The following is a 27652-nucleotide window of genomic DNA, read 5'->3' as shown; positions in this document are numbered from 1 at the left end:
ATAACTGCTTTCTCTATTTTTATGGAGAATGGCATTTTGGGGGCTGGGCTTGTAGCTCAGGTGGTACAGCATTTGCCTTGCATGTGTGAGGCACTGGGTTTGATCCTCAGCACCACATAAAAACAAATAAATAAAATAAAGGTATTGTGTCTGTCTACAACTAAAAAAAATAATTAAAAAAAAGAGTGGATGTTTTTTAAAAAAAGATGTCATTGGAGTTTTAATAGGAATCGCATTAAACCTGTATAGTGTTTTTTGTAGTATGGCCATTTTAACAATATTAATCCTGCCTATCTGGTAACATGAGAGATCTTTCCATCTTCTAAGGTCTTCTTTGATTTCTTTCTTTAGTGTTCTGAAGTTTTCATTGTAGAAGTTCTTCACCTCTTTTGTTACATTGATTCCCAAGTATTTTTTAAGGCTAATTTCATGGAGGTGATTTTCTCAATATCTAATAGGCACTTCATTGTCTTCTATCCTGTTCAGAAGAAGTAAAAGCAGGACACCAAAATACATGTCTACAATAATTTTAACCATAGCAGTGTATGTGTCTAGGAAATACACAGGATATTCATTTGTTGAAGTCCCCATCAACTCTTCTACATATATGATTATGTCATGTGCAAATAGAGAGTTTGACTATGTCTTTTCTGGTATTGTATTTCATAGCTACTTGCCTGATTCCCTATAAAAAACCTGTAGCACAATATTGAATCTCAGGTAAAAGCAGGCAGCCTTGTCTGGTTCCTAGACTTTTTTTTTTTATATAGTTGTAGATGGACAGAATCCCTTTATTTATTTTTATGTGGTGCTAAGGATTGAACCTAGTACCTCACACATGGTAGGCAAGCACTCTGCCACTGAGCCTTAGCCCTGGTTCCTAATCTTAGGGGAAAGTATTCCATTTTTCACCATTAGGTATGATATGAGCTATGGGTTTTCATACATGTCCTTTATCAAAGTAAAGGAAGTTTACCTCCTTTCCTAGATTGTTGAATGTATTTATCTTGAAAGGATGTTTGATTTTGTCAGATCCTTTTTCTGCATTGAGATGTTCATGTAGTTGTTTCCCCCTTCATTCTGTTAATGTGCTGCATTTCATTGATTTTTGTATGTTGAACCCCTCTAATGGATCTAGTAATGTCCCCCCCAAATTTGTGTCTACCTGGAACCTCAGAATATGAACTTATTTAGAAATTGGGCCTTTGTAGATGTAATCAGTTAGGATGAGGTCTTAACTAATTAGAATAGGCCCTGAATTCAATGACCAGTGTCCCTATAATAAGGTCATATAGAAATAGACGCAGAAAGAGGGAAGATAGCAAAAAGTCTCACCCACCTCCAGTGCCTTCTTTCCAGTTAGAGTCAGTGATTCCTCTGTTGTCTTACCCTCTTCATGCTTGGCACTGAGTCCCAGCATGGTCTCTGGTCTCATTGTTCATCATTCTTGCTGCTGCCCTAGATTTCTGTCTGCTGAATTTCTTATGCCCCTCTCAGGAAGCTGTGTCACTGTCAATCTCCATGGCCCCTTAACCTTGGATGTTCTTGCCCATTTCTCACCAAGTTGTGCTTTCTTCCCTCTGGTGGAACAGGCCTGGCCAGTGTTCCTGGTGTTCCCTGGGTTCTCCCAGAGCAGAAGACCCATAGCCCTGTGCTACCCTTGACCCTGTTCTTCCCGGTCCACCCCAGATTTGGGGGACCTGAAAGACCAGGGTCTCTACTTGTTTATCATTGTTGCTCCAGGAATGGGCATTCATATTTACTTGGTAAATTATTGGAAACTGAATGAAGAGTGTGGTCTTTGGGTCACAGACATGTTTACCTTTGTTTATTTTATTGAGCTAAAAAGTCAGATAACATAAAACTTACCATTTTAGCCATTCCATAGTTTACAGTTCAGTGACTCCTAGTACATTCATAGTGTTGTGCAATTAGCACTACTGTTTAACTCTTGATCCTTCTTACCACCCCATATACAAACCCCATCCATTGTAGCAGTCAATTCCCATTCCCTTCTCCAGCCCCGGGACCCACTAGTCTTATTCCTATGGGGTCCCTGTTCTGGACACTCCATATAAATGAAATCATATAATATTAAATCCCTGTATTCTTTTACTTCATTTTCAAGGTTCATCCACATTTTAACAGTAGTACCCTATTCCTTTTTATGGCCAAATAATATTCAATTGTATAGATAAACCACATTTTTTTTATCCAGCTATCTGATGATGATGGACATCTGGATAGTTTCTCCCTTTTGGCTATTGTGAATAGTACTGTTGTGAATGTTTTTGTACAAATTTTTGTTTGAATACCTTTTCTGAATTCTGTGGGATATATGTATACAAGTGTAATGGCTGGATCATATTGCAATTTTATGTTTAACTTCTTGAGTAACCACCAGGAAGTGGGCTATATCCTCCTTTTTTGTTACATTTGTATTTTGTTTTAGTTAAATTGCTTAGATAAATGTTATGGTTTGTCTTTTGATCGCCAAATTATTTTATTGCAGAAATTTTGTAGCAGTGCAACTTTTTTCTATTCAGATAAATAGCACTAACAGTAGATACCTTTTTAGTTTGTTTTCAGTTTCTTGAAGGAATTTTTTTAATTGGTTCTTTTTAGTTATACATAAAGAATACCTTTTAAAACCTAATTCTTAAGTAAGAACCAGTTTTTTTATATTTTAAAAATTTTTAATAGATGAAGGATTATTATGACTTTAATTATATACCTATAAAAAGATATGAAGTCCCAACTCCTAATACATACAAATGTGACCTTATTTCAAAATAGGGTTCTTACATGTATAATTAAGATGAGGTCATATTGTATTGAGGTGGGCCCTAATTTTATACAAAGGGTATTTTTTATAAGAAGAGAGAAGAGGCAGAGATGCAAAGGGGAGAAGGTCAAGTGAAGATGAAAGCAGAGGTTAGAGTGATGTCTCTACAAACCAGGAATGCCTGGGGCTTCTGCCAGGAGCTGGACAAGCAAGCCCAAGGAAGGATCCTCCCCAAGAGGCTTTTGAGGGAACCTGACCCTGCCAACACCTTAATTTCAGACTTTCAGCTTTCAGAATTGTGAGATGATACATTTCTCTTATTTTGAGTTACTCAGTTTGTGGTACTTTGTTCTGGCAACTCCAGGACACTTAGATAAGTATATACAAGGTTTATCAATGGATGTTTTTGTTGCTTCTTTAGTGGTCTATATCTGGTAGCACTAGAAACAATGGAAAAGTTAATTCCAGATAAATGGTATATATCTTTTGTTTTTCACAGGCAAAGGGTGGAGGATATGAAAGTGAAAGTGCTTACCCTAATGCCGAGCTTGTGTTCTTGGAGATTCACAATATTCATGTGATGAGAGAGTCACTACGGAAATTAAAAGAGATCGTGTACCCTTCCATTGATGAGGCACGGTGGCTATCCAACGTGGATGGGACACATTGGCTGGAATATATAAGGGTAAAGAGGTCTAGTCTTTGATCTGCTTTCCATTTAAGATTTCACTCCATCAGTGCCATAAATTTCCCCATCTCCAAGAGGGTTTTGGTATCACAAATAAGTGCATCTTTGCTTTGTTTATGAGCTTTCTTGGTTTCCTCAGGCAGCATCCTGACTATGGTCTTTGTAGAGGGCTTTTGTGACAATCAAAAGGGGTTAAGGCTTGCCTCAAGTCAGGTTGTAAAAGAACTTTGTGACTCTTTAGAAAAGGACCCGAATTACTGCTGTAGTTTTTCTTTGTATACTTTTTTTTTTTAATGTTGTTAAAATTTCCTGGTGATTCTTAATTGACTGCATGGCATTCTTCTGTGTATGTATGTGTGTGTGGTTCTGGGGATGGAAGCCAGGGCCTCCTGTATGGTAGGCAAGTGTTCTGCCACTGAGCTCCAGCCTTCAGCCCCTGCATGGCATTCTTGTTTGGTTTATTGACCAGAACTTCCAAAGTTCTCCTTAGAATTATTTTATGCACTAATTGAAATTCAGTGTAGTTTTGTCTGATATATCTCCTTTTCTGAAGATGCTTCTTGCTGGGGCAGTAAGAATTGCTGATAAAATTGAATCTGGGAAAACCTCTGTGGTGGTGCACTGCAGCGATGGTTGGGACCGAACAGCCCAGCTCACATCTTTAGCGATGCTGATGTTGGACAGTTATTACAGGACCATTAAAGGATTCGAAACTCTCATAGAAAAGGAGTGGATAAGCTTCGGACATAGGTTTGCACTGGTAAGTTGAGATGATGAGGTCTGTGGTTGAATGTTTTGCTTTGTCACATGTATGTACCTGCCATGTGTAGCATATACAGACATGTGTGCACACACTTGCGTGCAGACTTTCACCTCTGTATCAAACCTGAATTGCCATAATAGAATACCATGGACCTCAACATTGTATGGCAGGGCTTTTTTTGTGTACATGTATGCCTTTTTATTAAAAATGAGGTAGAATTCATATAACATAGAATTAATAATTTTTAAGTGCTCCATTCAGTGTCCTAGATGACCTTCATAATGTTGTGTAACCATCACCTCTGTTTAGTCCCAAACTATTCATTATCCCAAATGGAAACTCTATACATATCTTAAGCATTCAGCTTCCATTTTCCCCTCCCTTCAACCCCTGACAACCATTGCTCTGCTTTCTGTCTCTGTGAATTTTCCTATTCTAGGTACCTCATATAAGAGGAATTATACAATATTTACTTTCCCTTAATGGCTTTATTTCACTAAGCATGATGTTTCAAGGTTGATATATATTATAACAAATATCAAATTTTCTTTCTTTTTTATGGTTAATGGTATTCCCTTGTATATATATGCCATGTTTTGTTTTTCCATAATCTGTAGATGAACACTTGGGCTCTGTCCACTTTTTGCTGTGAACATGGATGTACAAGTTTTTGCCATAATGAAGTGCCATAGACTGGGCAACTTAAAACAACAGAAATGTATTTTCTCACAGTTGTAAAGGATGGAACTCCAAAACCAAGTTGCCAGCAGGGCAACTTAGTTTCTCCTGAGCCTCTCTCCTTGGCTTACAGATGGCTGCCCTCTTGCTACCTCTTCACATGCTCGTACCTATGTGCATGTGTCCCTGGTGTTTCTCTGTGTGTCCAAATTTTCTCATGTCATAAGGGTACCAGTCATATTGGGTTAGGAGCCATTCTAATGGCCTCATTATAACTTCATCTCCGTAAAGGTCCTATCTCCAAATCCCATAATATTTGGAGGTACTAGGGGTTAGGACTTCAATTTGCAAAGTACATAACTCACCCCAAAGCAACCTGCTTTCAATTTGGGGAACATATCCCCAGGAGTGAAATTGCTGGGTCACCTGGCATGGCATTTTGTGGCTGCCATTTGTGTTTTTATCCAGTTGGTAGCTAATTCCTAGTCTCTTGATCTCTTGGGGATTTGTCTTCACCATGCATTGGATTGGAAGACTCCAAGATTCCGAGAGAGACTCATTTTGGAATGCAGGATGGGCAGCATGAGGACTTCAGTGGCTTCCATGTAGGAGCACCAAGTGGAGAGCAGAGAGAGGCCCTCACAGCCCTTTAAAATGGTCAGGTCCATAGCCTCCGAATCCTGTGCCCCAGGGGAATTCTTGTCAGATCCTTAGATACATTCCTTCCCTTCTCTTGCTTTGGTTTCCTCCCCTCTGAAATGGAGTGGTATGGGGGATGGAGGTTGGGTTTATCAAGTGCTTAGATGTCAGGGTTCCTGCTAAGTGCCAGCCAAATTTAACTTCTTTTGGTTATTTTTAAACACTATCATGAACAGCTTTGTTTCTTTTTTCTCATCAAGGGCTAGACTCAATGGGGAGGATAAAGTATAGAATCTTTCTAAATATTTGCAATTTGCCTTCCCTAAGGATTCAGAAACCATTCTCTTCTACGTGTCCTTTCCAAACTGTATGTCTGGAGGGAGGTAAGGCTGGCAAGTGGCCTTTCTCAGATGAGCAGCAGTAATGGTTGTCTATTGAAACAACAGAGATAGCAGCACACAACTGGATGACCAGGAGTGCATGTGTCCAGATAGCCCACAATTCTGTGGTCCTGTCCTTCCTTGCTAATGCTGGGGCTGGCCACATCATGGCCACAGAGAAGGTGATGTGACTGTGTGATTCATAATGGCCTCAATTTACTGAGTACCACTGTATGTCCATCACCATCACATGAATCATCTTATTTAATCTTGATAGGCAGGTACTATCATTGACAGGCAGGGAAACTGAGGTTTCAGGAATATGAGTTATCTCCTCTAGGTCATACTGTTAGAATGGAGCCAGCATTTAGACCATGGTTTCAGGCCTGCAACCACTTACCCACTGGGTCCCTGTAATCTACGATACCTAGAATTTCTGGGAATGAGACACCTGAGCTACTGAGGCCAGTTCCTGCCCTTGTCCACCTGTTTCCATCATCTACCTCATGGACCTTATTATGAAACTGACTGTTCTTCCTTCATCCTGTCCCCATTCCTACTCTTTCCTACATTATTCCCTTTGGTATAGTAACATACTACTATATCCCCCCAAACCCTTTGGCCTCACAGCCCTCTCTAGCTGTCACCCCAGTTATCTGCTCCCCTTTTACAACACTCCTCAAAGTTATTATATATATTTACTATCACTGCCTGTCTCCTTCCAGCTGTCTTGACATCATGGTCTTCTCATGGTTGTCAGCAACTGCCACTTTGCCAAGTCCTTCTCTTATTTGGCCTGAGTATTAGATGCTGTTGATTCTTCCCCCCCTTCTGGAAGCACTTTCTTCACTAGGCTTCTGGACCTCTATAAACTTTTACATTTTCTCTTATTGCTGGGTCCTCCCCTTTTCTCCAACCTTTTAATGTTGATGTACTTCAGGGCTTAGTCCTTAGATGATTTCTCTGTGTGCTTAATCCCTGAGTGATCTCAGTCAGTCTCATGACTTTGAGTACATGTATTCAAATCTGTTTTCTCCTCTCCATTGCTACTGCTGCCCTCTTAATTCAGGTCTCACCAACTCCCTCAGAAAGTCTCCTAAGTAGTCTCTTTTCAACCTGTCCCCTTCCAATCCACCATCCCTACTGTAGCCTGATGGAACATTCCAAAAGACAAATCTGATGCTGCCACTGCCCAGTGTGAATCCCTCAGTGCCTTCCTGTGGCCTTCAGGATCATAGGCAACCTGTCAGCATGGCTCTCAAACCCTTTAGTTATCTGGCCCTGGCCCCCGTCTCCAGCCTCATCTATCAACTTCCTCCCCTTACCTCATCTCCCAAGCCTCAGTAATGTCCAGCTATGTATGACTCCCCTAGCATCCTCCCTCATGTTTCCATTGCTTATAATAATTTCCTGGCCAATAGGAAATAGGCATCTCCCTATTATTCAAAGTTTAAATGAGACCTCAACCATAACTAACTTTTATGAGTTTCCCCCATTGTTCCCTCTCTAACCCCATGCTAGGATGGTTTACTTGTTCCTCTGAGCCCACACTGTACCAAATGCACACACAGAAGCCCCTGCAATACTTATTTGCCCTTGTTCTTTACAAGTCTTTCTCCTTCGACTAAACCACAAATGAATAGTCATTAAGCACAGGTTTGTCTTGGTATCCTAGGTGGCTAGCCAAAGACTAGAACTCCACTAGATTCCATGAAAATGCCTGAAATTCTGAGGGCCAGACATGATGTCTTGCACACACCATAGGAGTTCAGTGACTGTCTATCAAAAGAAAGAATGAATTCTAAAGTTTGAACTTTCAGTGAGGAACTGCTCCCTAGGAACCTTAAATACTGAAGAGCAGGATCTACAAATTATTTTATGTAGGGCAAGTACAGAAATAAGGCAATGCATGCAGCTGCTATGGAACAGTATAGAAGTTCCTAAAAAAATTAAAAATAGAATTGTCATCTGGTCTAGCAATTCCATTTTTGAGCATATACCCAAAAGAAGAGAAAGCAGGGACTCAAACAGATATTTGTGCAGCATTGTTCATAGCAGCATTATTAACAATGGCCCAAAGGTGGAAGTAACCTAAATGTTCATTAACAGATGAATGGTAAACAAAATGTGTCTATCCATACAATGGAATATAATAGGAAAGAAATTCTGATACACTGTACAACATGGATGAACCTTGAAGACATGATGAATGAAAGAAGCCAGTCACAAAGGTATATAGAGTGAACGTTTTCCACTTACATGGCGTGCCTAGAACAGTCAAAATCATAGAAACAGCAGAAGGGTAGTTGCTAGGGACTAAGGGGAGGAGAAATGGGGAGTTGGGGATTAATGGGAACAGAGTTTTAGTTTTGTCAGATAAAAAAGTTCTGGACACACACATGGTGGTGATGGTGCTAACAGTGTGCATGTGCTTAATGTGACTGGACTACACACTTAAAATGGCCCAAATGATAAAACTTTTATTTCTATTTTACTACAATTAAAAACGAAAAAACTCCCCATTCCCATTCCCAGGCAACTACTAACCTGTTTTCTGTCACCCTATGTTTGTTTACATTTTCCAGAATTTACATAAATACGATCATGAAGTTTCTTCTTCTCTTTATCTAGCTTTTTTTGCTCAGAATAATTATTTTGAGGTCTAACCATATTGTTTCATGCATCAATACTTCATTCCTTTTTATTGTTGAGAAACATTCCGTTGTAGAGATATACAATTATGCACCCATAAAGGGTGGTCAATGACTGACCACCCTTATGATGTGGTCCCATAAGATATTGCCTACTGATGTCATAGCCATATCATTCTAAAAATACTCTATGTCATGTTCACACAATGACAAAATTGCTTAATGACATGTTTCTCAGAACCTATCCCATTGTTAAGCAAAACATGACTGTACCACTATTTATTCATTCATCTCTTGGTGGGCATTTGGGTGTTTCCAGCTTTTGACTATTAAAAATAAAGCTGCTGCAAATATTAAAAAAATGAAAAGAAGGCAATACACTATTACTCTGAGCTGTTGACATTGACTTGGTTATTTCTTTGTTTTTATGTCTTCCTGATGGCAATTTTATAGATGAAGTATTTTTTTTTCTCCCTGTGGTGACCATGTTCTATGTTCCCAGTGTTTTTTTTTTCTTTCTTGTCCTTTTGTTATATATTATTTTAAGCTTCTCTCAGAATGCTCACTCTTTAGCTATCTTTTTACTCGTGATGTTTTCAGTGTTTTTGGCAATCATGTTTATGTGGGTGAGAATAAGTATCAATCTATTAATATAAAACATAAAAAGATCTGAAACATAATACCAGACTCCTTGAGCAAGGAAGAAGAGTTCTTGAGTGATAGAAAATTGGTTAAAACTATTATTAATCACTATTTTTTAAAAATATTTTTTAGTTATTGATGGGTGTTTATTTATTTATTTATTTATATACAGTCCTGAGAATCAAACCCAGTGCCCCATGCATGCTAGGCAAGCATGCCACCACTGAGCCACAACCCCAGCCCTATTAATCACTATTTTGATATGCAGACTTCCTGACATTTCTGAAAAATGGGAAAAAATGTTTTTATACTTACAGAGAAAATGACATTCATGATGTGCTTTGTGAGCTAATTGGTACTCACTCCCACATTGATAAAATTTGCTTAGTGTGGTAGCTGATCATCTTTTATTGGTTCTTTTTAGTTTTACATGACAGAAGAATCCATTTTGACATAATTATACAAGCATCAAATAGATCTGATTTTAATTCAGACTCCAGTACCTCTCTTTTCCCTTCCCTTTCCCCAGCCCCTGCTGGTAGCTGATCTTGAACCCATTATTTGAACTGAAAAGTTCACTAGCCACTTGATTATCATTTATTGAAATCAACTATATTAAAGAGAAATCACAAAACAATCAACATATATAGTAAGCTGAATCTTGGTTTCCTAAAAGATATGGAAGTCACTTTAATTTTGTAAACATTTTCAAGTGCTGTTTATGTGCCACAAATCCTGTTAGATCTGATAAGGTATTACTGTATCACCAAAGAAACTTAAAATGACTTTTGAGAGGACTGAAGCATACATGAAGATGTTTAACCTTTTGCTTTCTTTGCAGCGAGTGGGCCATGGTGATGACAACCATGCTGATCCTGACCGATCTCCTATATTCCTTCAATTTATTGATTGTGTTTGGCAAATGACAAGACAGGTGAGAGATTTCAAGTATATTTCTGACCTATGTAGTGTTTGATTCAAGTATATCTTAAGTTGAAAACTGGATAAATTCTCATTGCTGTTTCATTCAAAATCAATGTTTGTATGTAAAATATGACCCCTTATGTTATTTGGTACAATTTGATTCTTATTCACTTAGAAACATAAGCTGAAAATTAGAAAAAACAAATTTCACACCAATTTTCTTCTGCAAGTGGTTGTTGTCAATCTTCTTTTGTACCAGCTGTGCAAACCAAGGCCCTGCTCCTCAAGTCCATTCTGCCTCTAGTGCTCCCTTTTTGTCAGGTCCAGGAAACCTGCTTAGTCTCCTGCTGGGCACTTAATCTAACATTTGGCCAGATGTTAGAAATGCAGATATGGCTGTAAATGGGGTCAGACCAGAGAATTTAGGAATCTAGGCATTCTGATGTAGGTCACAGCCCCTCATACCTGAAAGTTACTGAGACTTTGAAGTATGTGTCAAGAACGAAAGGCAGAGAGGAAGCTGTGTAGTAGTTTATCTTCAGCTATCACTTAGTTTTCAAACCCCAGTACACAGGGTGCTGGTTAGCAAGGAAGCCAGGCATGTATCCTCCTTCCCTTAGGCCCCAAGGCTTTCAGTTCAGAGAAGACCATAGGGCACTTGCAGTTTTTTTCCCCCTTATCTCCAATTTCCAAGCCTGAGTTTGGTGTCTTAGCCTTGGGATAGGAGATAGTGTCAGGGAAATGGACTTAGAATCAGAGAAAGGGAGGAAGGAGGTAAAATGGATTAGTTTTTCCCAGAGCCTACTGTGCAGCCTGGCTGAGGGAGGGGCTGCCAGGAAGAGTAAACTAGGGGACTGAGAACCAGGGCCTGGGTGCTGTCCCTCCTATACACTTGCATGGAGCTCTTGCCTTGGCTCTTTCAGGTAAGGGGAAGGGAACCAGCCAGAAAACTGCTGAAATCCTGCAAGGGATTCCTCCAACAGTCATAAGCTCATCTGTGATACTCCTGGCAACCTTACCACAGTCACCCTGGGATCTTTTTAGAGTACAACTGCCTTCTCACTGTAGAAAGTTGTAAAATATCAATTGTGTTTCCTGACTGTGAGTTACTGTTACTGATGGGAGCTTGTGTTGGGGCAAAAACAAGGTGGAGCTCCATTGCACTACATCTACTGCCCCTGCTGCCCTTTCCCACCTCAGCTGGGACTTCTCCCAGGCAACATTGCCTGGGAGCTTGGGAGCCATGGTAGCTCTCAGGTTTACCAAAGACTGGATGATGCTCTGGGGGTGGAGCTCAGCACTCTGGTTTCACAAGCCTCCAGGCATTGTGGTGTATGCTTAAGTTTGGAACTTTAAATGAAACACATCCCCTGGGGTTCTAGTTGAAATGCAGAATCTGAGTCTATGGATCTGGGGTAGAGCTAGCAATGCTGCATCTCCACAGGGTGATGTTGTGGGTTCACAGAGCACACTGTGGAAAGGGTCTAGAGAATGTTGACCTATCTTCAGAGTAGCCAAGGACTTCTGAGTAGCCAAGGGAGATCTCACAGAGTACTCAGGTCCTCACTTAGAACTGACTCTTCCTTTTTAAAATGTTTTTATGAGTGCTTTATAGTTATATATAATATAGGGGATCATTTTGACATAATCATACATGCATGGAATATAATTTGCCCCATTTCAGTCCCCAGTACTTCCACTTTCCCTCACTTCCTCCCTCCCCCTATTCCCATTTCTCTATTCTATGGGTCTTCCATCTGTTTACTTACTGTTTACTTTTCTTTTTTTTTTAAACTTTATTTTATTTATTTATATGTGGTGCTGAGGATTGAACCCATGGCCTTGCATGTGCGAGGCGAGCGCTCTACCGCTGAGCCATAACCCCAGCCCCTACTTATTGTTTTCTTAATTGGTGCTTGATAGATATACATAAATGTGGAATTCACTGTGGTATATTCATATATATATATATATATATATATATATATATATATACACACACACACACACACACACACACACATATACACACACACATATACATACACACACATATAGCATAATTTGATCAATTGCTTTTTAAAAAAAAAAGAATTTAAACATTATTTTATTAGTTAATTAATTAATTAAGTGGTGCTGAAGATCCAACCCAGTGCCTCACTTGTGCTAGGCAAACCCTCTACCACTGAGCTACAACCCCAGCCCAGTTTGATCATTTCATTCTGCAGTTCCTCCCTTTTCCCACCCTTTCTTTTTCTTTTTCAGTCCCTTTCTTCTTCTCTACTAATCTCACTTCTATTTTCATAGGATTTCCCCCTCTTTTTAAAATTTACTTCATTTCTCTCGAGTGATTGCATAGGAGAGAAAACATTCAACCCTTGAGTTTCTGAGCCTGGCTTATTTCACTTAGCATGATGTTCTCCAGTTCCATCCATTTACTGGCAAATGCCATAATTCCATTCTTTATGGCGAAATAAAACATATATATAAAATCACATTTTCTTTATCCATTCATCTGTTGATGGGCATCTAGACCAGTTCCATAACTTGATTATTGTAAATTGTATTGCTATAAACATTGTTATGCCTGTATCACTATAGGATGTTGAATTTACTTATTGATTTTGATAAATACCAATGAGTGGGATGGCTGGGTCATATACTTTTAGACCTAGCATCAACACACTGATTGGGGTCTCATGTTTATCTGAGAGCCAGGCCACAGTGGATTAAAAGTAGCCATTTAGAGAGCTGGTGGGGGATAGAATGGTGGCACATAGACTATACAAGTAACAAGTAACTGCAAAGACAGGCTCAGAAGGCAGGGAGGCTGGCTATAAGTCCTACTATTATATATGCCTTCTACTTTGTGCTGTTTGTATTGATGCTGAGCCAATAACAAAATTAAATGATTTTTAATCTCAGGTTAAGACAAGAAAGTATGAAACATATTCTAGAAAAATTGCATATAAATGTCGTATGAAAAAATAATTCTTATACCACTAATGGGATAAGCACGCCTTAGCACAGAACATCCATTTTTGTGGATGTAAAGTAGTGTATTCCTCCTGAATGCCTAGAGGATGTATGAACAAACCCCTTCAAACTGATTTTTGTTCTTCATACTGTTTAGTGCCTATTTTCTTGTCTAATCTGTTAGTTTTGTATTGTTTATTGGATTTTTAAATTAGAGCTTTATAGTTATACATAGTAGTTGGATTCATCCCATCAAACTCATTCATGCAAGGAAATGAATTTCAGTTCATAATACCCTCTTTCCCCTCCCCATTTATCCCCTCTCATCCTTCCTCCCCTCCCATGTTCTCCTTCCTCTACTTTGCTTGACTTCTTTTCACTCATCTAGCTTCATCATATGAGAGAAAACATTCAATCTTTGAGTTAATGTCTGAGTCCAATTCCATTGTATATATGTACCACAATTTCTTAATCTATTCACCTATTGATGGGTGTCTGGGTTGATTCCATAATTTAGCTATTGTGAACTATGCTGCTTTTAGCATTGAGGTGGCTGTATCGCTGTGCTATGCCAATTTTAGATCTTTTGGGAAAATTCCAAGGAGTGGGATAGCTGGGTCATACGGTAGTTTCATCCTTAGTTTTTTGAGGAATCTTCATACTACTTTCCAGAGTGGGTGCAGTAGTCTGCAGTCCCACCAACAATGTAAAGTGTACCTTTTCCCCCCACAACCTCTCCAGCATTTATCATTGTTCATATTCTTGATCATTGCCATTCTGACTGGATTGAGGTGAAATCTTAGTGTAGCTTTGATTTGCATTTCCCTGATTGCTAGAAATGTTGAACATTTTTTCATATATTTATTGGCCATTTGTGTTTCTTCTTTTGAGAAGTTTCACAAAAAGTTATTTTGCCTATTTATTGATTGGGTTATTAATCTTTTTTGGTGTTAATTTTTTTTAGTTCTTGTATATTCTGGATATTAATCCTCTATTAGATGAGTCACTATCCAAAATTTTCTCCCATTTTGTAGGCTTTCTCTTTCTGCTCTTAATTGTTTCCTTGGATTTTAAGAAAGAAAATATGGGGTTTGGATTAGAACATTTTGGGTGCCTCCCACAGCTCAAATATTCTGTTCATGAAAGGTGTGTATTGCTAATACATTAGGAGAGATAAATGATTAGTGTTTATCACTTAATTAACAAATGATTGATATTGATGCATCCATGTAACAAGATTGGCTTATTTTAGGTTGCCCAAAGTTAAATCAACTATGCTAAGTCAGTGTAAAGTTGTTAAAAATCTCAGAATAAAATGAACTAGTCTAAATGTTGACAAACTGTTAGAAAAGGAACAAAGGGAAAATAATTGAGGGAATCTTTAGTCTCAGAGATTTTCTATAGTAGTCATAGTTTAATTGCACCTTTACTCTTTTGGATAGGTTTAATAGTTACTAATAAATGTGCATTCCTCAAGAGGTACAGAATTTTATTGTAGATTACTGTGGATATTTTGAAAGTCTACTTTTTTGTGGGAATGGTATAGTTTCCAAGTGAAGAAATTAAAACATACTGAATGACAGAGAGTTAATATTTTATTTGTATTGCTCTAGCTGCTACTACTTCCCCAGAGAGTTGTTTTCTTAGTTGAACTTAATGCCACAATACCCTTTGAGTATGAATGGCAATCTTTACCCAATGAACCAAAGTGAGTATAGATAGATGAAGCCTTTGTTTTTTGGTTTTCATAGGTGCCAATAAGGTTGGATTGAACCCTGCCCACTTTGCCCTCCCATACCTGGTATGCAATTGGCCACAAGGCTTGTCTGTGGCACTAAGACGTACCTACCCAGACTCCCAAATCTAGCATGCAGGCTTGTGGGAACCAGTAAGAATGCTTATTGTCTTAGTCTATTTGGGTTGTTATGACAAAATACTGCAGACCAAGTGGCTTATAAACAACAGAAATTTCTCAACAGTTCTGGAGGTTGAGATGTCTAAAATCAAAGTGCTGGCAGATTCTGTCTGATGAAGGTCTACATCTTGGTTCATCGATGACACATTTTCACTGTCACTTCAGATGATGGAAGGGACAGGGGAGCACTGTTAGCCTCTTTTGTAAAGATATTAATCCCATTCATGAGGACTCTACCCTCGTGCCTTAATTACCCCCCAGAAATCCTACTTCCTAATTCTATTACCTTGGGGGTTAGGATTTCAGCATAGTTATGGGATTCTGGGAAAATGGACATAGCACATTTGACATTAAAAACAAAAAATAAAAAACAGCCATTTGGGCTAGATGCAGTGGCACATGCCTGTAGTCTCAGCAACTCAAAAGGCTGAGGCAGGAGGATCACAAGTTCCAGGCCAGCCTCAGCAGCTTAGTGAGATCCTACCTCAAAATAGAAAAAAAAATTAAAAGGTCTGGGACTATGGCTCAGTGGTAGAGTATTCCTGGGTTCACTCCCTATTATAAAAAAAACAGCCATTTTCAATGTAAGGCCATTGTTAGAGTTGTAGTGAGCAGTCTTAAAAACCCAGGAGAGAATTCACAAGTAGATTTTATTAGTATTTCAGCCAGAGACATCATATTGTTGATTTACTTAACCTGGGGACAAGAATACCAGAAGAATAATCACCACGGCTGGTTTCCAGAAGTTTCTGAAGAAGCAACATTATGTTTGGGCTCCTTAAGGAGAGATATTTGTGTTTCTATGAGATCAGTCCCTGAGGAGAGAAAGGCAAATCTTTATTGAAGGTCACTATACTTAATTTTTTAAATCAACTAATGTAATAACTTAGTGAAGAAAATCACAGTTTCAAGTGGAGTCTAGATTGTCATCATTTGACTGTTGTTTCTAATAGAAAACCCTATTCCTAGTATAGTAAATTAGTAAAGACAAATTAAAAAGTAAACTTGTCTTTCAGTGATCCTCATTATCACTCTAGAGATATCAGGACTAGTCATAATAGTGTGCAAAACATCACTCTGATTGGAGAATAGGTCTTTTATATAAACTGACTTCAATACAGATACACTAGGTAACTCTATTTGGTTTTGTTCTAGTTGGCTCTGCTTCATTCAGTAGGTGATGAATATTTCACTATTTTTTAAAATTAGAATTCTGGCATACAGTAGGTACCCAGTATATGCTGATGCTGAGATCATTATTATCATTTCCAGATAACTCAATGCCAGCTACTAGCTAAAACCTGCTGGCAATGCTAATAGTCTCATTGGAATTCTGTAAAGCCCTATCATCAGTTACCTAAAATAATTGAGATGATTATATAGTTTTTGTTAATATGATGAATTATAATAATGGCTTTTGGGGTAACATTAATTTTCAGATGTTAAACCAGCCTTGCATTCCTAAGACAAACCCTACCATCACCCTCTCACATGCTAGGCAAGTGCTTTATCACTAAGCTACATCCTTTTTGTTTTGAGACAGGATCTTGCTAAGTTGTCCAGGCTATGGATACATTTACGATCTTCCTGCCTCAACCTCCTGAGTATCTGGAATTACAAGTGTGTGCCACCACATCCAGCTTGTATTACCCTTTTAATATGCTGCCAGGTTCAATTTGCTCTTATATCAGTAAGAATTCAGGGATATATGTTGAGAGGTTGTGTTCGTGGGAAAGTTCTTAGTTACGAGTTGTTTTTTTTTTAATGGATAGAAGAGCTATTAATATTTTCTATTTCTTCTTGGTTCACTTTTGGTATATGTTGAACCCAGGGTCTCCCTTCCTGCTGTGTGGCCTACAGTGTGCCTCCAAATAGGAAGCTGGAACAATAATAGTGCTCCCCTCACTTATTTGCCTTCTCTCAAGGTCACAGTCTCTTGTTGCCTATTGCCAATATATCAAAACATTTTGTTTCATATATTTTTTCCAGTTTTCTGTTGCTGTCAGAAGGGTGAACCTGAGCTCTGTCCTACATTGTGAGAAGTAGAAACTACATAAAATATTTTAGGCATAGAAAAATACAACAAATTTTGTTGTTTCTCAGCCAGACAGATCACCTTGGACTTGAAACTTAGATAGTTAAGACATAGGGTCTTTCTGCCTTTTAATCTTGATAAATTCCAAACAGTAATTTAGTTATCTTTCACAATGAAGTGTTATTACTTTATTTTAGAAATTAGACTTTAAGACAACCTTATTTTTCTCTCCATTTAAGTTTCCTTCAGCATTCGAGTTTAATGAACTATTCTTGATTACAATTTTGGATCACCTTTATAGCTGTCTCTTTGGGACCTTTCTGTGTAACTGTGAACAACAGCGGCTCAAAGAGGTAAGTGTCTTATGTCTCCCATGTTGCCCAGGCACCTATTCCAATAAGGACTATTATAGAAGGAGGCCTAAATGGAGGGAGGACTTGGCTTCTGGTCCTGCTGCTATCTGTAAGTGTGCAAGGAGGTGGGGCTTATACTAGAAGCCCTCACGGGGTTCTAGCAACTCAAGCACATATGTCTAATATGAGCCTCTTACTTTATAGTGGTTGGGACCCAATGAACCCATGACTTTCTTTCTTTCTTTCTTTTTTTTTTTAATTGTAGATGGACACAATCCTTTTATTTATTTATTTTTATGTGGTGCTGAGGCTCAAACCCAGTGCCTCACATGTGCTAAGCAAGTATTCTACCACTGAGCCCCAGCTCCAGCCCATGACTTTCTGAGGAGTAACACAAATCTGTACTCCTCTGCATTCAGTGTGATTGAGCCCTGTTAACTTAAAAGGGGAAAAAAATAAAGAATAAAGTTTATGGTAATCATCATATCATAATAAAGTTCTTTAAAACAAAGGAAAACCCAGCAGCAGAAGAGTGAAATTCATATATAGAATTTAAACTATGATTTCATCTATTTTGGTGGAGGGGGGACTGCAAAATTTACTATTAAAAAAAAGCCTAGTCTCTTGAGATTTAATTTATACACTATGACATTCACTCATTTAAAGTGTACAGTTCAGTGGTTTTGGCATATACACAGATTGAGCAACCATAACCAATATGTAATTTTATAAAATTTTTATCACTTCAAAAATAAACACCACACACCCTAGCCTCTCGCAGTCACTAATCTGCTTTCTGTCTCTATGGATTTGATTTCATTTCATATAAATGGAGTCATACGGTAGGTGGACTTTTGTGACTGACTTCCTTCACTTCATTTTTCAGAACGAAAACATGTTTTCAAGGTTCATCATGTGCCAGTACTTCATTCTTTTTTTGTGAATGAGTAATATTCTATTGTATGAATAGACCACATTTTTAAAAATATTTTTGTTATACATGGACACAGTATCTTTATTTTGTTTATTCATTTTTTATGTGGTGCTGAGGATTGAACCCAGTGCCTCACACATGCGAGGCAAGTGCTCTGTCACTGAGCCACAACCCCAGCCCGAGATGACATTTTTTATCTATTCATTGGTTCATAGAAATTTATGTTATTTTCACTTGGGGGCTCTTATGAATAATGGTGTATTATAAACATTCATAATTTTTTGTGGACATATACTTTTGTTTCTCTTGGATACAAAAGAATGGAATTGCTATGTCATGCCACAAATATATGTTTAACTTATTTATTGGGGAACCACCAGGTTGTTTTCCAAAGCAGTTGCACCATTATGCATTATTACCAGCAATGTCTGAGGGTTCTCATTTCTCTGCATTTCACTAACACTTATTATTTCTTTAAAAAATAATAACCATCGTACTTGGTAATATGACATGTTTTTAATTTGCATTTCCTTTACAATCAATGATGTTGAACATCTTTTTATGTGTTTATTGGTCATGTGTCTATCTTCTGTGGAGAAATGTCTATTCAGGTCTATTGTCCATTTTTAATTAGGTTATTTGTTAGTTTCATTATTGACACATTTTATATATACAAGTCCCTAATAAGATATATGATATGTAGTTTTTTTCTCTCATTCTGTGGGTTATTTTTTTCACTATCTTTATGATGTCCTTGGAAACACAAGTTTTTAATCCTGATGAAGTCCATTTTTTTTTCTTTTGTAGCTTATACTTCTGTTACCATATCTAAGAAATCATAGCTTAAGATCACAAAAAATTTGATCCTATTTTCTTCTAAAAATGTTACAGTTTTAACTTTTAAATTTCAGTATGTGATTCATTTTAAATTAATGTTTGTATATGATGTGAGATAAGGGTCCAACTGCATTCTTTTGTATTGGCTATCTAGCACTAGTTGGAGGAAAGACTGTCTTTCTGCCATTGAAGTCTTGCCACCCTTGCTCTAAATCAGTTGACTATAAATGCAAGAATTCATTTTTATACTCTTTTTTCTCATATTTTAGTGGTCTATTATAATTATACATAATGACAGGATTCATTGTTACATATTTATACATGCACACAATGTAATTTGGCCAGTATCATTCCCCAGTATACCCCGTATTCTGTCCTGTTAATCTTTATGTTTATCCTTATGACAGCACCACTGGTATTGATTATTGTAGTAAGTTTTGAAAATGGCAAATATGAGTCTTCCTAATTTGTTCTTCCATTTTGATAATTACTTTGGCTATTCTGGATCCTTTGAATTATTGGTGGTATTTCTCTTATAAATATAAGAACTTAAATGGTCATAATTGAATGTTCCAGTGGGAAGTAAACATTTTTATAAGCAACAGAATAATAGAACATTTTCTTGACCTATTTTCTTCATTTGAATTTTTCACTGTTTGATCCATTGTTTAATGCTTCTCTGTCTTGTCCCCATCCCTACAAATTTGGGTGTTTTCATTCAGATGAGCAATGCAAATTGTTAATCATTTCTAAATAGTGTACTGTAAAATTGAGGGGAAGATATGCATACTTCTCTATAGGCAGCTTTTCCAGTCTGCCGTCATGGCACAGTATTCTGCAGATATGTATGGTTTTTCCATTGCAAGGGATCTTAACTGTAAATTCTACCTACATTTGTCAACATGAACAGTCACAGAAGCAAAACTTAAACCAGAATAAAAAAAATGTATTTATTATTGATGAGTCCTATCATCTTGTGGATGTTGGAAAGTTCTCATTCTGCCTCCCCACAGACACACTTACTGGATGTTGCCTAACATCAGCAATATGTTTTTCCAGGACAGCAAGCAGTGCATGTTCCCATGTTGTCCCCAGCATGAGGCCAGACTTGGTGGGAGGATGGGGGTGGGGCCTAGTAACTCTTTGAGTTCTCTTCATTATTCCAGTCATTTTCTTTATGTAATACTCATTCTTGGGATATGAAGAAAAGCTTATTTCAATTATTCCTTTTTTGTTTTTCAGGATATATATACAAAGACTATATCTTTATGGTCTTATATCAATAGCCAGCTAGATGAATTTTCTAATCCCTTCTTTGTGAATTATGAAAACCATGTGTTATATCCTGTTGCTAGTCTGAGTCATTTGGAATTATGGGTGAACTATTATGTACGATGGAATCCACGAATGCGACCACAGGTACCTTTTTGTTTTTATTCTCCTCATAGGAACACGTCTCTTTCCTGGTGAAGATGATGTTATAAAATGTGTGCATGATGGGTGCTAAAGTACTGCAGTTCTTTGCATTCATATTCCTATAGGCCAACCCCAAGCTGTTAGAGTTGAAAACCTCCTCCTTCCCCCCCTCTGTTCTCTACTGAGGAAGGTATGGAGAGAATCCTGTCTGTGTTTGGCTCTAAGTCTTATAAGTTGCTCGGAAGTCTTATGGGTGGAGTAGTACCTACTCTAGCTAATGTAAGTGTGGAGTTGGTGGAAAGGCTGTAGTAGCACAGTAGAAAGAAGGCATGGGCAGAGGCACAGAACAGCCTCCCCTCCAGGAAGGGGTAATGTTTGCCTTACCATCCTAGACTGTTTCACAGTAATACTTTCTGAGATGGTAAAAACTGAGAGAAAAATACATAGACAGGGCCAGTCAGCCAAGCCTGTGCCTGTACTTTGTGTTCTTCGGTGGCTGAGCTCTGGCTGTGAGCGATGCCTCCCGTGACCTATTCTGAATGCTCCCCGAGTTTGGGGGCTTTGCCATGGGTTTTGACTCATCCCCGCTCCCCACCCCCAATTTTCTGTACATGGGTGGCCAGGCCTGGTGGGGTCTGGGTGTGGAGAATGAGGGAAGGAGACAGCCCTCACCTCTGTGGACAGAGAGCTTTCTGCTGAGGTTTCTTCTTAAGATAACACTCCCAAGGCTTAGCAGACAGTCACCAGGAGTATGCTGCCCAGCCATTGTTCACACCACTGTTTTCCCCCATCAGCCAGTGATGTAGCCTGCCTGCTCTCTCTGCATTCCTCCTCAACCATCTGTCCCTCTCATGGTGTCCTCACATGCTCCATCTTAGCCCCAAGCCTCACAGACAGGGGCAAAGTCCAGTTGTTCATTTTACTTTCAGCTGTCTGGCACTGGAACTCCAGAGGGCACCGTCCCTTTCCTAACTCCTGGGGCTAACAGTGCACTTACATGGAGCCTCAGCTGTGGGTTCAGTCTGATGTGCACATTCTGCTGCCCCAGGCAGCTGTGACCCATCTCCTCCTTGGATCTTCTGCTCTGATGTCGCAGCCCACACCAGTCACACTTGCTTCTTGTTTCCCTGATGCTTCACTGTTTCACTCCATTTGTTCCAGCTGCAAAAGCCCTTTCGTCCTCTAGATCCTGTGAGTTAATCCCTGCTGCCTTATAACTGCAGGAGCATTTTTCAGTGTTCACTGATCATAGCACTTACATAGTTCTCTGAGCTAGGCCCTACACTCCCTGTTGCCTTCACCTCTGTTGTTCCCTCTCCTCTTCCCTGGCTGGGGCTGGTGGCTCCAAGTAGCACAAGTGGCACCTCAAAGCTCTGCAGGTGTGGAAGTGCAGGGTGAACTGCCATCCTTTCACTGGAGTCCAGGCTCCAGATCTACTCTGCCTGCCTTTGCTGCTGTACCTAGGAGACCCAGCCTTCACCCGCTTCCAGCAGCATCCTCCTTTGTGTGTTTTGCTGTCACAGGCACTTGGCTGAATTCTTCTTTGCTGGGCAGCTGTAGAAAGTCACATCTTTGTTTTAATTATGTAGAGAGAACCACTAAATAGTCTGTTTAGTGATTCCAGGGACCAACTGTTTGGTGCTCTTTTGGTTAGAGGGGTTTCTCAGTTACTGCAGGGCTTAGCAGGTCATAGACTTGAAATGTAAGCAGCATCCCCTTGAAGCACTGTGCTGGCTCATTCTGCCGGTGCCACAGGCCCAGCCACACACCCTGTTATGCTCATTCTCCATTAGAAACAAGTAAGGGCAGGGAGCAAATCTTTTGTAAGAGATCTATTCTTGATGTTTCCTCATGGAAGAGCGTTCCGTTTCAGCGTGATGATGATCAAGGGAACATGGCTATAGCTGCCTATCTTGAGGTCCTTTAGTGTGCCACTGGGCACTGTGCCTGTGACTTCATGTTAGTCCCACAGTGCAGAGGGTGAAGGAAGGTCTGAAAAGCCATAACTCATCCAGGACTTGCCAACTTGTGTGCAGTTGTGGAAGGATATCCCTCAGCAGGGCCAAATTGGGTCTCTGGCAATAACTCAGTCCTGATCTGGAGCAAGGCCCTGAGCCTCACGGCAAGGTGCAAGCATGATACAAATCTATGCCAAGTACCTGCCACAGTACTGGGGGCGGGGTGTAGAAGGTGGGTGTCCGGTTTTTTGTGTTCTCCCTATGCTGTATCTCCATGGCTACAGCTTTTATACTAAAGGCCACAAACACAACATGCTGGGCACATGGCCTTTTGGGACACTGGTGATATACCATGCTAGGGAGGCAGGTGGGCATTTGCACAAGGCCAGGTGTATGATGGGGAAAGCTTCCTCCCTCTGGCTGCACTGTGGTGGATGGGAAGCAGAAGGCCATGAGGTAGGTTGCCATAGGTGTGTAGTGATTGGAACAGAGTCGTGTGGGGCTGAGAGGAGGAGGGATATAGGAGGAAAGGCAGGGGACACAAGCCTACTGGGTCTCTTTGCTCTGAGAAGGAGATGGCAGGGTTCGCTTCTGTGAGAGGGGCTCCCTCTTAAAACCTATCAGAGGACGGCTGAGTGGGACCAAGAGCCAGTGAGCATCCTCCTCCTTTGGGCCTTGGCTTATGCCTCACACATGCTAGCACACCTGGGTCAGACATAGCTAGCCTTTCTCTGGTAAGTTTCTCTAACGCAGTCCTGCATTTAAGTCTCAGAGTCATCTGTTTTTCAGGCACCCCTTTGCTTAGTGGCAAATAACCTGATACATGAGAAAACTACGAAAAGCTCCCTGAGGACATAAGGTGATGTTGGCACACTTGGGCAGCCCGGGTCTCATTTCCTGGGTGTGCAGGAGACTCTTCCCCTGCATGCTCTGCTCCAGGAAGCTCATGTGTATGTTAATAATGGTGGTTGATTGCAAAGCATTCCCTCATCTGATTGGAATCAAACAATCCCACAGATGAGCAAAATCCCAGAGAGATTCTAAGGTTAAGAGAACTATTGTCATTGTTAGTGTCCTTTAAGGATTAGCCTTTGCTATAAGACCCTGATGTTGCTGTCCCCTACCTTCTTCTTCCCATGGTCTGACAAAGGAGAGTGTGTTCTTAGCCTCCTTGGTGCTGGTTACTGAGCACCCTGTGATGTTGGAAGCATGCAGATGCCCTATCTTTACTCCTCTTCCCTTCTCTTGTTCTTCCCCCCACCTACCAGAAGGGCTGATCACCAGGGCACCATGATGGTGCAGCTTCAAGTCTTTGACCTGGTGAGTGATGAGCTAGAGAAGCAGGCTAGTGCCTGGAGGTCAAGTTCAGGGTGTTACTCTCAGGGCAAGGGGAAGAAGCCACTAGAGGGTATTAACATGGTACATCACAAGGTCTGCTTGAGGCTTGGAATCCACCTAGTACCTGTGTGTGCTCAGTGGGTATGGGAGGAGAAAAGGATCCAGACCCCGCCCTGTGCCTCTTCACTTCCCTAGTGACCTCCCTGCCTAGTCAACTTTGCTCACAGCCTGTGAAAGTCCAGGTCTTTGATCTCTGGGCTTCTAGTAGGTGCTGAGGCTGTCTTGGTAGTTTGGAGAGCTAGGTGCTATGACTGTAAAATAGCGTGACCTTCTAGTTTCTTTATTGTCCCATCCCAATCTGTGGGTTTAAAAGAAAGATAACTAGGGTGAAGCAGTTGAGCAAAAGTACTGAATAGAGTGAGAGGCTGGTCCCTTTCCCCTGGCATCACCCCTCTGGAGCCTTATGCTCTACTTCATGCAAATAAACACAACTCCAAGTTATAGAAAGTTCTGATTTAACAGATGTATTTTTCAGTCGGGGAGACTATTTATAAAAATGCACAAATACAGAGCTCTTGGAGGCAGCAGGGTCTGCATGTGAACATGGCTTAGCTGGGCAGCCCGGAAGCACCATGTGTGTTTGACGGTCTTCAGCAGACTGCTCGGCTGAGTCTGCACTGGGCAGACTCAGGTCTGCGGTCTCACCAGAGCCTGTGAATCTTGTCCTGAGAACTGGGAGCCCAGCAAGGAGAGCAGAGGGCAAAAAGGCCTGAATGGTGCCCAGTCCAGCCTGGCTCGTTGCCAGTAGATGCAGGGTAGTCTGGGTGGCAGCTGAAGCACATGGCTTATGGGGAAGGGATCAGTGTACACTTGGGGAAAGATCAGTAACTGGTCCAGGAGACTTGTAACACAGGAGTCTGGGTGAGGAAATAACCACAAAGCTGAGGGTCTAGATGTTGGAACACAGTACTGTAAGAGCAGCCCAATAATGAGACTTTGTCTCTGCTCGCCACCAGATGCCAATTCACCAGAATCTCAAGGAGCTGCTGGCTGTCAGGGCTGAGCTGCAGAAGCGGGTGGAGGATCTGCAGCGGGAGGTGGCCACACGTGCCGTCTCATCCTCGTCTGAGCGGGGCTCCTCGCCCTCCCACTCAGCCACTCCTGTCCACACCTCAGTCTGATGAGCAAGGCCAGTGTCTCGGGCCATCTTGCTGCTCCACCATCTCCCAGGCGGCTCAAGAACCTGGCCATTACTGTTAGGGCTGTAACTTGTGATCTTGTCTCTTAGGATTAGGCCCAGGGACCATCTGTGTGGCTAGGTGGCAGCTCCCACTGTCAGTAAATGCTTTTTGTTTTGTGACCAGCCTGCGACCCTCCTGTAGGCGGGTTCACAGGGGAGCCACCTGTCACACACACCCTGTGAACCACCTTCCTCTCCTACAGACAGTGTGGGGGAAACTCGAGTGGATGCAGCGCAGCACTTAGGCTTAGAACATCTCACGCCATTTCTTTCCAAGCTAAACCCTTCATAGAAAAAACATCCTTCACTTGAAAGACCACACTGCCAGGCATGTGGCTTCTTTCAGCTCTTTGCCACAACTTGAAAACTGTTTTTAAATGAAATGTTTTGGGGAATACAGACAATTGCCATCTAGTCAACAGTTATCTTCATGCAAGGGGTCTTCCTGCACCAATTACTCTTGTGTACATATAAGGTATTTTTTAAAAAGAGAAACATGCCTTTATTTTCCTATGTCCTTTTTTATGTTTAGAATAGTCACCTGAGGGGGGATCTGCTTAACTGGACTATGTGATAAATTCTTTCCAAATGAACTTCATGCTGACTTTGGTGTGGCACATTTGAAATAAGCTTTGGATGTGGTCATTTCAATGGCAATGTGTTATTGACCTCAGCCAAACTCTGTACTTGCCTCCTGAGGTGGCCCAGTCCATTCACAGGGAGCAATGGGTTCCTCAGGACAGCAAAAATTAGGTTATGCTGAGAACTCAGACAGCCGTGCCTAAGTGCTGGCCTCCCAGACAGCTCCTTCAAGAGCAGCGCCTATTGATAATTCCTGGGCTGTTTCTGCAGCCCACCACCTCTCGACAGATGCCAGGCATCTGTATCAAAGCAAGGCTGCTTTCTTGTCCAGTGATTTGCCTGGACAAAATAATATTTGTCATTTTATCACAACCCTTTCACATCAGTTTATTCACAAGACTGCCTGTCCATATTTTCAAGCAACCACTGTGCTATGGCTGAGGTTTGCTAGAGCAGAGCACACTCTTCCCTCGGTTCTTCCTTCTCAGAGCCAGCCTCAGTTAGGCAAGCTTCTCTCCATCGTTCTGCACCTTCACTTAATGAATTTAAGCTCTGTGATTCTGTGAGTCCTTGCAAGAATGAATTTATGATCAACTCTTAGCTCCTTCGTGTGGGGTGCCAGCATCCCTCCGCCAAGTGCTGTGCCCATTTCTACAAATCACCAGACCCCCACCTGCAGCAGGAGGTAAGATTACTCTCCGAAGCTTAGAGGGTCAGCCTCGGAACTGCTGTTTTGCACCCTCTTCTGGTTGGTGTCAAGTTGCTGAATGCCACACAGAGTCCTACATGTTGACCTTACTTTTTAAAATATATTCCTAAAAAAGGTTTTCTATGGTCAAATATAGAGAATAGATTTTTTTTTCAACTTGCAATCTTCTGATTCTTACAGAAAATTATCCTTCCAGAAGATACTAGAAATATTTATTGAAGATAATTTGATAACCTCAAATTAATTCTCAATTCTTATCATCTGGGGGATTTGTTTCTAAATCATAGCTTAATTAACATTTGATTTATGTTCCCAACACATCCAAAAGCTGATTTATAAACTATTATTCATTGATGCACTGATTTTTTTTTTAAATGGAGATATTTCCCATTTTTATTCCCCTGGAAAAATATAATTCCCCAGCTGTACTAGAAATGTTTTTATAGTGGAGTGGATGATGCTTTTGGCAGAACCAGAGAAGCCAGGAGTGCTAATTCTTGGTGAGGTGAGCTGGCTGGTATGGGTGGGGTGGGAGCTGCCCCCTGCCAAGCTGCATGCTCCCTCACCTGGGTGGTCTCTGCCAGCCAGATCCCTCGAAACTCCCATTTGATTTTTTAAAAAAAGCACAGCAGAGCATTTCCCTTTGTATGTTCCTAGAACAGAACCGTTTCTAAAACAACTTGAAGTAAAGTTTTATTATGTAAGCATCTTTTTTGTTGTTGTTTTATTTACGTGTACTAGAATGTAAAACCTTTATGGTTCAGGTTTTTAAAAACTGGTAGAATATTGTATTTGCCTCATCTGATGCACTGTATTTCAATGTATCATTAAAATTACAATATGTTTGCTCCCTGGTCTTTTTGTTGTCACTCTTTAAGTGTTTTAGTAGGTTTTTCCCTTGGGGAAAATTAGTAGTTCACTATATGCCAACCACAAATAATATATGTAAAGTGGCTAAATATTCACTTACAAAATCATACATGTAATTAATTCATCAGGAGTCTTAAGTGTTTGGCTGGAACAGATAAGTACTCTGATTTTAAAATGAGAAATGCCCCTTACCCATAAATTTGAGGAAATGCTGAAGGCAGGAAAACTACTGGAAATACCCAAGAGTCAAGGAATGGGTCCTCCTTGTACAGTGTAAAACCTAAAATTGGCCTTTCCCCATTTCTAGGGAACTTCACGTTTTTGGAGCCCTGTAAAGGC

The 27652-nt window shown here is 40.3% G+C and overlaps 2 protein-coding genes across 15 annotated transcripts in view; one reads left to right on the top strand and one right to left on the bottom strand.

Annotated features, from left to right (window-relative positions):
- The window catches only part of Mtmr1 (myotubularin related protein 1), a 69740-nt gene extending 42450 nt beyond the window's left edge, over positions 1 to 27290 (top strand). For 11 of the 12 annotated variants that reach the window (XM_015498012.2, XM_048797000.1, XM_048797001.1 and 8 more), the window contains 6 exons: positions 3285 to 3470; positions 4027 to 4233; positions 10068 to 10160; positions 17316 to 17429; positions 20443 to 20619; positions 24929 to 27290. In XM_015498012.2, the coding sequence (XP_015353498.1) occupies positions 3285 to 3470; positions 4027 to 4233; positions 10068 to 10160; positions 17316 to 17429; positions 20443 to 20619; positions 24929 to 25093 (942 nt within the window). In that variant the 3' untranslated portion in view covers positions 25094 to 27290. Of the gene's footprint in view, positions 1 to 3284; positions 3471 to 4026; positions 4234 to 10067; positions 10161 to 16584; positions 17233 to 17315; positions 17430 to 20442; positions 20620 to 24928 lie in introns of those variants that run through there. The other variant, XM_048796997.1, reaches the window with a different exon arrangement.
- Positions 15673 to 27652, bottom strand: part of Cd99l2 (CD99 molecule like 2) — a 43804-nt gene continuing 31824 nt past the window's right edge. For all 3 annotated transcript variants that reach the window (XM_048797002.1, XM_048797003.1, XM_048797007.1), the window contains one exon: positions 15673 to 15856. In XM_048797002.1, the coding sequence (XP_048652959.1) occupies positions 15765 to 15856 (92 nt within the window). In that variant the 3' untranslated portion in view covers positions 15673 to 15764. The remainder of the gene's footprint in view (positions 15857 to 27652) is intronic.

The sequence above is a fragment of the Marmota marmota genome, unplaced genomic scaffold, assembly GCF_001458135.2.
Source record: "Marmota marmota marmota unplaced genomic scaffold, marMar, whole genome shotgun sequence".
NCBI classification, from domain to species: Eukaryota; Metazoa; Chordata; class Mammalia; order Rodentia; family Sciuridae; genus Marmota; species Marmota marmota.
This window is presented reverse-complemented; position numbering and strand designations above follow the sequence as displayed.